The sequence below is a fragment of the Hemibagrus wyckioides genome, linkage group LG17 (assembly GCF_019097595.1).
Source record: "Hemibagrus wyckioides isolate EC202008001 linkage group LG17, SWU_Hwy_1.0, whole genome shotgun sequence".
Taxonomy (NCBI): Eukaryota; Metazoa; Chordata; class Actinopteri; order Siluriformes; family Bagridae; genus Hemibagrus; species Hemibagrus wyckioides.
In genome coordinates, this window is record NC_080726.1 from 10,524,870 (window position 1) to 10,537,705 (window position 12,836).

The 12,836-nt window shown below is 36.5% G+C and overlaps 1 protein-coding gene across 9 annotated transcripts in view; it reads right to left on the minus strand.

The window, feature by feature from the left end:
- cadm2b (cell adhesion molecule 2b) overlaps positions 1-12,836 on the minus strand; it is a 162,898-nt gene that overhangs the window by 56,376 nt on the left and 93,686 nt on the right. For 8 of the 9 annotated variants that reach the window (XM_058412895.1, XM_058412892.1, XM_058412887.1 and 5 more), the window contains exon 2: positions 7,674-7,700. The exons of the other annotated variant lie outside the window; for it this stretch is intronic. In XM_058412895.1, coding sequence (XP_058268878.1) covers positions 7,674-7,700 — 27 coding nt within the window. The remainder of the gene's footprint in view (positions 1-7,673; positions 7,701-12,836) is intronic. 9 annotated transcript variants of the gene reach the window in all.

Below are 12,836 nucleotides of genomic sequence, written 5' to 3' on the forward strand. Positions count from 1 at the left end.
TTCGACGCTGTAATTTTTCAGGTCACTTACGCAGACAATTGCAAATTTCTAGCTAAATTAGAAATCCCATCTAAAACAACCATAAGGCTATCTAGTCCTGTAATGGAGCTCTAGTAGTATTTTTTTTTTTTCACGAGCAAGGCGTCTTCATTAGAATGTAATTAAAACTGTGTTCCTTTCTCATTTTAAGTTTCACCAGGAGAGATTTAAACAAATCTCAGCTCGCATCAGTAAATTCTCATGTGAATTAAGAACAGTGAATGGCAAAGGAATCTGAAATTGCTTCATTTAATGGCAAAAAAGCTTCCTCAAAGATAGACTTAATTTTTAAATAATCTGTGATTGCACAGGCATTGCTTCGAGTAGAATCTTTCCCTGTGGTTAGTTTGGTGGTATTTGGTTTCCTTTGTATAATAACTGTATGGCTTTTGCCTCTGAGTCATATAATGGATATTCGGATACATCTGGTGCAATTTAAAAATCAAATCAACATTGCTTGTGACTCATATGAGGTAGAATATACACTGACACCAGGAGAACTGATTTCTGAGAAATGTGATCAATAAGTAATCAGAGAAAATGTTGTTACTTCTATTGAATCATGTAATTATAAGTATATAAATGCAAATTAAATTCAGTACAGGTTTGTGGACTATTATTGTTAAAAATGCAGCAGTGTATACATGTTGTTCAGGTGATGGTCACACCTGATATAAACATTTGTTTTCCTTGATATGATTAAAATTAGACAGCTGAAAGGGATGCCTGTCCGTAGCTGGTATTTTCATGCGTCTTGAATGAATTGCTTGACTAATAACATTAATGGCAGCAAAGTGCTTTGTTTTATGAGCAAACACGGGGAGTGAAGCATGCATCTTTGAAAAGGTTCTATAAAAAAAACCCCATTCTACTTCATTCATTCATCTTCAATAAAAAAATTCTTTGTCCTCGTCAGGGTTGAAGTGGATTAGGAGTATGTGCTGGGAACACTGGGAAGAAGGTGGGCTAATTCCAACCCATTTCAGGGCAGCTTGCACATGCATAAGTACACACATTCACTCACACACAATGCTATTCCACTTACTGGCATTTTAGGGAGCTGGGAGGAAACCAAATAACCCACAGGAAACCCGCAGCCACTTTATAGACTGGAGTTCCAGTTCTGTATCAACCTGGGAACTCTGTGAAGCGTCATCGCTACCCACTGCACCACTTTTTCCACCCAGCTCATAATTTCAAATACTAAAGTAGTGAACATTTGAAGCCCTTCATCAACACTGCCTTACTTTTCCTCAAATTGTTCTTTGATCATTTTTTATTTTTATCATAGTTTCTATTTAAAAAATGAAAATAATGTCTGGTTTTCCAGCTGCCTCGTGCCACACAGAACACTATTCAGGCTACAAATGTAACAAGAACCTTTACAAGTGGTTTGGCTAGCTAGATTACAATGCAGCTTCACAAGAGGTGGATATCTCACTTCTGTTCACACACTCTTTTTTTGTGGATTTTCATTTCCCTCCATTTTCTCACCTATCTGGTCACCTGCCAATTTTCACTCGCTAGCCAGCTCTCTCCTATTATGAGACAGCTACCCACTGGGAGCCTGAACGCTAACAACTGAACCTTTTCAAGCTGCTGCTCATGCTGCGTCACAGAGCAGTGTAACATCTTCGGAGGAAAACACAATCAGCCCTCTTCCGCATATATACCACTCATAGACACCCAGGATTGGCTAGTGTTACTGTAATTGCAGGGGAGAGAGAGTATGCAATGCCTCCCACCTTGGGATTAGACAATTTTACTCCCTTGGCTCCCGGCCATGGATAGCTTTGATATCTATTTATTATCGCAGTTTGAAAACCGGAAGATAAGGCAAAGCATCTGGAGCTGCTCACACACCAATTTCTTAAATCATTATACTGTTGAAGGTAACATATAAAGCCACTTTTATATCTGTTTCCAAAAATAGTTTGGAAACAGATATAAAAAAAAAGTTTAGTCTGTTTTTGTTTCTAAAGGTCTTCAGTTTGGTCACAAATTCAGTCCCCAGTGACCTTCAGTGGGTTTTTATAACACTGAGCACTTTGGGAAGGACACTGGACAAATACTGAACAAGCCATGCGTATTTCGATCTGAATCTCATATGAAGATTTAAAAACAAGATTTAATATTAGGGTTAGCAACAAGTTTACAGTCTATAAATGTGTGACTTCATGTCAAAATCTAATATCTTTAGTGCTTTATGTATTTTATGTGTTGCTTTATTCCCATGTGAGTGGTGATGAACACAATATTGTTCTTCTATCAGTGTGGCCTTTCTAGCTTTCACAGGAAATTGCAGCTAAGATGGATTTTGTATGTGATCATAGCTCGTTCAGCTTTAATAGTGGGATCCCGCAATAAGATCATAACTTGGAGATAAACACTTCACACGTAATAAAATAGTGCTTTTCTGTTTACTCTCTCCCACTTTGTGACAGCTGTTTGAAATTCAATTTGGGCAGATATGAGAAAATCCATAGGTAATTATATAAGAGCCACGACTCCATTACTGTTGCTTATGACTACTGTAGAATAAATCAATCTAAGTTAATGACTTGTCAAGAAAGTGTTTGATTTATCTCAGGTTGACAATGCTGAAGAGTGCAAAAACATCTTATTTTGCCCAGAAATCTACCTTATCTATAAATTAATTTCTGATTAATTGTGTATTCCTTAGACACGGGCAAACTTAAATGTGAACAATATATTTAAAAGTATACAATCTGCAAAGAAAAAAAAAGATTGCATATTATTTAATGAAAATCTGTAGTATAATGTATTGGTTAAGCCATTAATCAAAAAAAATCGAATAAATATGATGGGTTTTTTTTCTCCCACGTAATATTCAGAATTGGAAGTTGCTTAGTAAAGAATAACCAGATTCTGTTCAGAAATATACACACATAAAATCCAGAGCTAGAGACACACAAATGCCCCTATTAATGCAAAGGCTGTGCACTATCCTCCTTGCTAAATTATCACCATGGGTGGTACGAGTCAGCGGAACAGGGAATGAATTTCCCGCCTCTTAGAATAAAGCCCTTGAGTGCTTTTCTCTCTCCTTTAAAGAGAAGGGCACAGACACGGCAATGACACACAGCTGAATTGTAATAGCTCAGTGGTTTAAAAGCACTTTAGACACCCCCTTAACATGGAGACAGACCCAGACACATTTCCCAAAAGTACCGTTTCGACCATTGCTAAAAGCCTTTTAAGGCGAGTTAAAGGCGGCAGCCTTCACACAAACTCTCATGTGAAATTACTGAGAAAGCAGGGCACATGATGCCTCTCCTCCTGCATATCAAGAACATGGTATGATTATAATTCACCTAGGCAAATGTGAACATATACATATCTCACTTTGGAATCAAGAATGATGGTTTGTATTCGGAAGACAAAATTGCCTCATTCGCTTTATCACTAATCTCTGGACTGTTCTCTCCATTAACTGGGATATGAGTTTTTTTCATAGAACATTCTTCTAGGCCAGTGTATGGACAAACAACGATAATAGACTCTGTCTTCTGCCTGTAAGTTATTTATAACTTTGATTGTTTACTGCCGAGAGGTACTGAGATGCATGTGCTGGCAATATTCCATCATGGAATAGAAAGCCCAGTAGGATAGGATTCATCGTATAGGTTTAGGCTTCGAAATATAGATTTATTTTAGCAGCAGGGATGTGAAGAAAACTCAAATTAAAACTGCTTCTTAAAAATAGACGTTCATAGTTATGAAATTTAAGAATCTTGCTGCACTCAGGAATGATGCCCAATTAACTATAAAATAAAGTATATTAGCTCTAGGGTTGTTCATCTTGGCATCTTAGCAGTGACTCATTCAAAGAAATCCGCTCAATATAGGCCTGAAAACATGGATATATTATTCATGCAACCACAAAATTCATGCGGCTAAAAGAGCCTTTGTTGTATTGCTGGGGATGACCTGCTGCTGTGCTCAATTTCACTCAACTTATCAGCACAACTCCTTTCATATCCCTAGAGGAGCATGAGGTGCAATTTGCTGAAAGCAGTAGGGAAATACGTGAACACAGATTGTAGAGAAGCTCTTTTTCAAAATGTCCACTGTTTTCTCCCATTACGCAGATGAGTCGAGACTGAAAAGCCGCTAGTAATGCTTTTACTTTTAAATAATCATTTGGGGACTGTCATGCTTGAACCAGATTAATAGAAACATGCTGTACACAGATTAAAATAAACGCTGAGGGTTTTTGTTAAAAATGTTTGAAAAATGGTGATGGAAGGCAAAGAAAAAAGAAAAAAAAAACAGGCAACAGGCTAAAAAACTATAGATGGAGTACATACCAAATATCAAGCAAATGGGATTAAAAAAGGAAATCAAGGCAAAGTCATACATGACAAATCCAGACAGTCCTGCTCTATTTTATGTAAACACAAACTTGCCAGAAGCAGGAATAGACAAGATTAGACTGGTTAGAGATGTTTTAAAGAAAATGTAAAATATTTCCAAGTGTGGAAAAAGTGCCTGATTATTTTTTACTAAATATATGTCACAAATAGGCTATGTTTATACTGCCAGGGTGAAGTACCACTAATCTGATTTTCTGCAACACTGAATTTTTTCAGCCACTTTCCTAATTGGTTCTAGATATACTAGATATATATTTCAAATATCACCATCGTCATCACCCAATAATGAAAGACAGAAGGGATTATGTTCAGTAGAAAGTTGATTTAACGGATATTTTGGAAATTGATTCAAGCAAAACTGGAGAAAGCCATGTTTTGAAACATGTGCCCAAGTAATGTGGACCAAATGAGGATAGGTTCCCTCTCAACGTTTCTTCCTCTTACCATCTAAGGGAGTTTTTCCTTGCTACAGTTGGCCTAGGCTTGCTAATTAGGGATTAATACAAATAATTTTAAATACAAGTCTTATATTAATCTTGATCTTTTTGTCTAATATCAATATTTTGTACTATATTTCTTATGTTCTGTAAAGCTGCTTTGAGACAATGTCCATTGTTAAAACGTGCTATACAAATAAAACTGAATTGAATTGAATTGAAGTAATGTGCACACACTGGGCATTTCAAGGACAGGTGGGTTCACATTAAAGACAGGATATGTGTTACGGATATAGACCGACATGCTAGACAGAGCTGATCTGAACAAAAAAACTGGAATTGCTCCAAAAAGCTTTTAATGTGGATGTAGCCTCACTAAATCGAGTTCATGCAATTACTATCTTGTCTTTAAATTAAATAATTGTTCTCCAATCTAAGGCAACACGGTCTGTGATTTGAACATGCAGCTGAACTCAAAAGTCTTCACAACTTATCAACAGACATTTTAATTAAAGTGCTAGTAACGGAAGATATATTGCCACTGACACTAACAACATATTTTTGTAAGACTATACACACAATGCTTTTTTTTTAATTGGGCTGTTCAAAACAGAGATTGAAGTATGCTTTCTCAAAAAAAAAAAAATAAATAAATAAAAAGTAATAATAAAAACAAGCAAAAGTAAGCCACAATTTCACATACAAATGGGAGGAGACAGTTATCTTAAACATCTCGAGTTCTAATCAGCTTGTCAGTTGCATTTAAAAATTGTAAATATAAATATCCTGGATTTGTTAAGTGATTTTCAATTGGCCCAATTTCACTGCGAACAAGATTAAATGTTTCGAAGCATTACTGTGTGATCACAAACTACTATTGCAAGTCCTGAGGTTTTTGCTTTATTTAATGCTTTATTTGATGTCTTACCTAAAGAAAAAGTGATTTGAACAAGCAACGTACAGGTTAGATAGAGTTCATAGATCTCTGGAGACTTGAAAAATTATGTCTATTGATAGACATTTTAATTAAAGAGTTAGCATGGGGATGTGAGATACTGCATATTGAGATTGCCATCCACACCACATAATATATGAGGCTATTGCACGTGTATTAATATATATATAAAGCTATATATATATATATATATATATATATATATATATATATATATATATATATAGCTTTCATTAAACTGATCCACTGAACTTCACCTAACATGACTGTATTACTACAAATTCAAAATGGCAAATTGAGCAGCAAAAATAAAAATGTCTGTCACAGGCATTTTGATTTCTGGACTCAATTGCAATTGGAAAAAAAAAAAACTAAACTAAATTAGCTTGTCTGAGATAATGAATTAGTAAATGTGATTAACATCAATTTATCTTGGATTTATTGAGCAACACAGTTTCTAGAGGAAAGAGGTATTTGTGAATTTAAGTAGAATGCAGGTAAATTGGAATGGTTGTAGTTGGCAGAGATGGGGACATGGGTGTGGTGTCAGTTTGGGAATTCGGGGACTTGAAGTCCTCAGAGAACAATGTGTCTGTGATAGGTATCACTTACAGTACAGTGACGTGGATGTTTTTAGATATTAATCAACACTGAAATTATGTTATGTACCAATGCCAAAATATACCAAATTATAATACTGACCTTGAATGTGGTCAGAAAAATATGCTGTGATGTGAAAACTACAGGCATTGACTAAATAAATGCAATTCATAAAATAGTTAACTACATGGTTTTTTTTTAAATCATTTTATTTGGACAGTCCACTTTAAAATGTCCAAATAAACGTTTAAGAAGCTTACCCATAGACAGTTATGTAACATCTTTAAAAGCATATCAGCAGAAGCTTGCTATCATTCAACAACATGCTATGTATTTTATCAAGGATGGACAAATCATAAATTTATTATCTAGCCCCCTAAGCAAGCTCCAGTGTACTGCCCAGTCTAATGTTTTGGTTGCCCAGAGGTTGACTGGGTTAAAAAGGGTAGCTAATGTTATTTAATAACTTATGGTGAGATACTTTGTTAGTTAAATACGCTAATTCTGAAGGGAAACAAATATTCATTCTAGCAAAACATCTAACGAAACACACTGCAACCTTGACAAAGCCTTTGGCTATAAGGGTTATATGACTATCCATTATTCCAGTCTCGCAAGCACCTTTACTTTCTCTCAATATATTGCACTGAGCTTTATTATTATTATTATTTTTTTCCATGTTCCTGATATAGTAAAAAAAACACCTGTAGCTTGAGATGCATTATGTGTCATGCTACTATGAATAAAAATGAATAGTCCAGACATAAAACCTGCTTGTCACTGGTGGCCAGGCAAGATATTTTCCACCCCTGTTTCGACTGTCAACTCAACACCGTCAAACATAAACCTTTTGCATTTTGCTGAGACTCACGTGATAAACTGTTTCCTGACAGCCTAAAGAAGATTTGCAGAGTCTATAAAGCAAGACTATCCAAATAGTGCTACATTGAAAAAGATTTTAATCCCATTTATAGAGTTTTACATTGATTTTCATTTTGAAACAATGCACACATTCTCCTAACAGTGGTCACTAGTGGGTTAGTTATAAACAACTGAAATGGTTCATAAAGGCTTTTCCTCGGGTCAATTTATCAAACATCCCTGGTTTGCTTTCTAGCCGACAGATGCTATGTAAATGCACCCAAGCGCCTTTGGGAGATAAGAGGAGTCTGATTGGAGCATAGTTTATTGGGAACTGTGTTCGACATAAATCATCAGGCTGCAAAGACACAGAAGACAACTCACCTTTCGCTTTGTTTTTTGTTGCTGCCTCTGAAAAAAGAGAGATAGAGAAAGGGAGAGAAAAGGAAGAGAGAGAAAGAGAGAGAGAGAGAGAGAGAGAGAGAGAGAGAGAGAGAGATAGTCAGGCAGATTGTAATAGCAGAATAGGTTTTTCTATACATACATTCCTTTAATCTAGCCCTGTTTACATTTAAGTGGTATTCCTTGACATTGTGCTCTTCTTTCAGTCAGGCACTCTGAAAAGAGCTTGCACTTGAATGCATATGTCTTGTCCTTTCATTATGCCAGGCCTTCTGTTTTGCATGCATTTCTGCCATATATACTTGCTGATGAGGAGCATAATGGTGATATTTTACAGCATGCGCCATCTGCATAGAGTTCTTTGCAAAGCTTGCTGAATAATTAAGTTCAACCTTTCAGAGTCAGTGTGAACAGGGAACATCAAAGGATGAAGTGAGCCTAAAGAATGAAATGACACTGAAGTTAGCGTCATGCTGGAATGTGACAAAAGAATAGCACAATAGGGCCTTTTATCATAGTTCCAAGGACTTTCTTACTTCCCACATACTTCAAGAACTAAGCGTGAAGAAGATATGCATTAGGCACAGCTTTGCTAATTATAAAAGCATTATCTACTTTACACAATGATTTTTGACATGAGACAGTTTCTGAAAGTGACAGGACAATGATATAACACTATAATGCTATACTGCTATAAAGAGCAGATCATCAATATGACGCCTTCCTGCTAAGAATTTGAAGGAATATCTTTAGACAATAGTCTGGATCCGAGCCTAAAGGGCTACGAAGCTCACATTACTCAGTCTGCTGTGAGAAAGGGTGCTGGCATACCGTTTAAAGATTCATTGTTTTTGACACTCGTTAATCTCTCCTGTACCTATGCCCTTCCCATGTTCCCTTTTACATTTAGGTTATTAATCTACGACTCCATGCGAGATGTCGGAACGTAATAGTGTTGACAGAGTCAGACTCCATGATAAGATTCTCCTTGCTGTGGGCAGAAAATGCTTGCCAATTCCTGAGAAGAATAACAATGCGTCTCAGCATGCTTTTAATCGAACTGTATTTGTTTTGCATAAAGATGGTTTCTGTTATTTTTTGCTATGTGCGACTAAAAAAAAGATTTGACATAAAATACCATGGACGTTCTTTCATCCAAGCGCCTTTACTTAAGGATAATGATAGTGTTAACGATAGCGTTACTGTAATGAGTCTACATGACAACTGCTTAAGCATTCCTTGATAAGTAATTTAAACCTACATGCATAAACATAAATATATATATGGCTTAATCCAGCATGTCAGATCTTATTACAATAATATAATCCATTCATTTATTCATCCCTTGAAAGTGCTTAATCCTGGTTAGTGGATCTGGAGCCTATCCCAGGAACAGAGGGTGTGGCTGGGATGCCAGTCCATCACAGGACACCAAACACAGATCCACACACTCATTCACATGCACATTTATGTTTAGAGGCACGTTTTTATGAAGTGTGAATAAACCAGAAAACCCAAAGAAAACACAAACACAGGAAGGAACATTTGGACTCCACTTTGGATGTCACCCAAGCTGACATTATATTAGAGTCCAAAACAACTCTGGTATGTAATTTTTGTTTGTCACCTGATGATCATGACACAACATGACAAACATCAAAACCAAACTCACTGTATTTTAGGGCAAGAGACTAAACTAACAAATCTCACTTGACTTATTGGGTTATTGCAAATATTACATGTAACAGTTATTCAAAAATACATTATGCTGTCGTGGTATACAAAAGATTTTCATGTCAACATGAAACAGCAGCAAAGTTATCAACAAAAATTATTACTAAAATACAGGATTTACAGGAACTTGCCATCAAAATGATCGAATATGCTGTTATGTCAGTTGACATACATTATGATGGGATAAGCATTTATAAAAGATTATGTAGGTTAATACCACATAGCTCTGTAAATACCCTTAAATAAAGAATTACCCAATATTGGATTGCTCAATATTAGAATAATATCAGTGTAAATAATGCTTCAATATTTGTAGTACTGTATTTGTATTTGTATACTTCCCAAAATCCATCCCTCAGTGCAACAGTAATCAAGGCATAACTAACATACACAGTTAATCTCTGGAAGGCTTCTATTATATGCTCAGCGGTATGATGAATGTCCTCCATGCCCGTCCGTCCTTAAAAATGCATTAAAACGCTATGCTTTGAGAGGAGAATGGCAATTAGGCTGCAGTCCTGGAAGGTCCTCAGCCTCCACTGCTCCGTGGCACACTCAGATCTATGTCTCTCTCTTTCTCTCCTGTTCTGAAACCTGCCTGTGGGGGGCAGGTCCCTGTGGTGATTAGTCTAACCAACCATGAGAAAGAAAGGCTTTGTCCTCCACCGCACAAGATCAGGGCCCATCTCCCTCACCGTGCCAAACAGCTCCATCCCCTATGGTATATTGTCTTCAACTGACCCCTTGCTCGAGAGCAACTCATCATCCTCTGTTCACAAATTCCACTATCCTCTTTTCTTGAAAATGCTTTACAATAAACTTCCAGTTGGTGTTTACGGAATAAGCAGTGTGCCTGTCCTCTCAATGCCCTTTAAAAGGGCACCGCCTCTCCTGCTGATAATTCGAAAGAGCTGAGGTATGCATGAAAAGGCATGAGACTTCTTTTGCATTTTAGGTCAACCTGCATTCTGCTTGATGTTAATTTACTTACAGTTTCTCTGATGAACCCAGACTGCATGAGTTTGAATACATTTACCTAAAGGATTAATGTAGTTCAGCTGAAACATGCTTATATGGCTAAAACCCACACAGATGCTTATGATACAAGTTAAAGTGGAGGGCAAAGAGTTATCAGAGTAAATATGGGAAAGCTTTAGCCTCTGTGCTGTAAATATGTTCATTAGTATGTTTTTCATGTTAGAGCTATATTGCCAACATTATGTAGTATCACATCGATATATGGGTCTTCTCCCAAACTGTTGCCACGAAGTTGGAAACACACAACTGCACTGGTTGTCTGTATATCTTGTAGAATTACAATTTCCCTTTACTGGAACCGAGGGGCCGCGACATGTCCCAGCATGACAGTGCCCTGGTGCACAAAGCGAGGTCAATGAAGACATGGTTTTCCAAAGCTGGAGTGGAAGAACTCGAGTGTCCTGCATAGAGCCCTGATCCCAACCCCACTGAACACCTTCAAGTTGGATGAAATAGAGTGTCAACCCCATGCCAGGCCACCTTCGTCAGTGCCTGACCCCCCTAATGACCTCCCAATTCCCCACAGCCACACTCCAAAATCTAGTGGAAAACCTTCCTTTCCAGAAGAGTGGAGGTTATTATAATAGCAAAGGGGGAATAAATTTTGAATTTAATGTTCAACAAGCACATATGAACATGATGGTTAGGTTGCCACAAACCTTTGGCCATATACTCTATTAGGTTATGTAAAATGTTACTGAGCATTCAGAATAGGAGACACAACCTTCTGAAACAATTATTCAGCTGTTATGAGCTATTCAGTTATTTTTGTTACTTGGTAATGATCTGTGAAATCCTAACACTAAATGTCTACTTGCTATAAATTTCTCTTCCTCATACTGCCCTAAGGAAATGCTGTAAATAAATCTGTAAATAAATAGATAGAAGCAGACAGATGTACTTGGATAGATGCACATTTTCAGGTTTTAATTATTCAAATAAATAAGCTTCAGAAGCAAGTAGAGGGTCACTCTGAAATATTGTCAGAATCTGTATTATAGCCGAAAAAGAAAAATCGATAAAAAATGCATATGCTACCTCCATATTCGCCATTAGATTTTTTTCCCTGTTAACCAGTTTGGCTTAATGTGACTGAAGAGGCACATTCAATGAATAATATATAGGCAAAAGTGCCCTCTACCCTCATCATCCAGCACTGTGAGAGGTGACGGTCTGCCCACTGTCACCTCCATGCTGTTTCCTTCACCTGTGCTCACCTTAGCATTAATATTTTATCACCTCTGGATTATTGATGAATCATGAGCTGTATGCAATGGGAAGTGCCGCAGGCCAATTACAGTGACAACTGAACACAATGCATGCAATGAGAACCCCCACATAAACACTTCCTCATGGGGATACTTAACACTATATTCTTGTCAACTATTTTTTGTTGTCTGCTTTATGCAAGAACAATGTTAAAACTTACGAGCAGAGAAATGTAAAAATAAATCAGAGTATAATGCCCAATCGTATTTGAAGCTGAATATAAAAATCACATTGAAAGGTCAATCGCACATTTGTACAATACCTCCATGGCTCTTTTGTGGACTCCAGAGGAGAAAATTGTACAGTATTTCAAAGAAATTACACTTAAGTACATATTGAGTGAAGAAATTAAAAAGAGAAAAAGGGAAATACAATAAAGAGGAAAATTGCATGTTATTATGCCGTATTTCATTTCTTTCTCTCTTTATTTCTCTGCACTAAGGAATGATTTGAAAATGACTTTTGGGAATACAGGAAGATCTTGGTAAATGTCAAACCAAATAAGTTTTGTGGCTGTAACATTATGGGTATTTACCCAAAAAACTACACAAGGAACATGTTCCTAAAAGGAGTTAGACAGAAAATAGTCTTTATGCTTCCATGCTGCTATGTTTTTATTTATATGCAACTATGCAATATTGCTGATTAGAGCAGTAAAAAAGACACTATTTACTTACTGTGTACTTGACGTTTAGAATCTAAGCCATGCAGGTTGAGGCTGGACTAATAATGCAAATATATTAGCAAATAAATATATATATATATATCCTTTCTCTGAGTAAAGTCATTCATCATGCCAGTGTTGTATCTTAATCCTGATTCTGGAATAGTATGGTTATAATTCTCGGTTATAATCAGTTCTACCTCTTATATAACTCTGGATAGTTTTATACATTGCTTATCTGCAAGTACAACCAAGATGAGACCATTTCATTCATGATAAAGGAAACGGTATCATGGCTTATAGCACAGTACTCTTGATTTCTTGCTATCTCACTGGTCAAGATGTTGATTAAATTTCTACAACAGCTGCAAAAATCCCAGCTGTAGTTTATTTGATAGGTTTATATTAATATGCTTATTAACTTGTCTTCATCTCAGCAA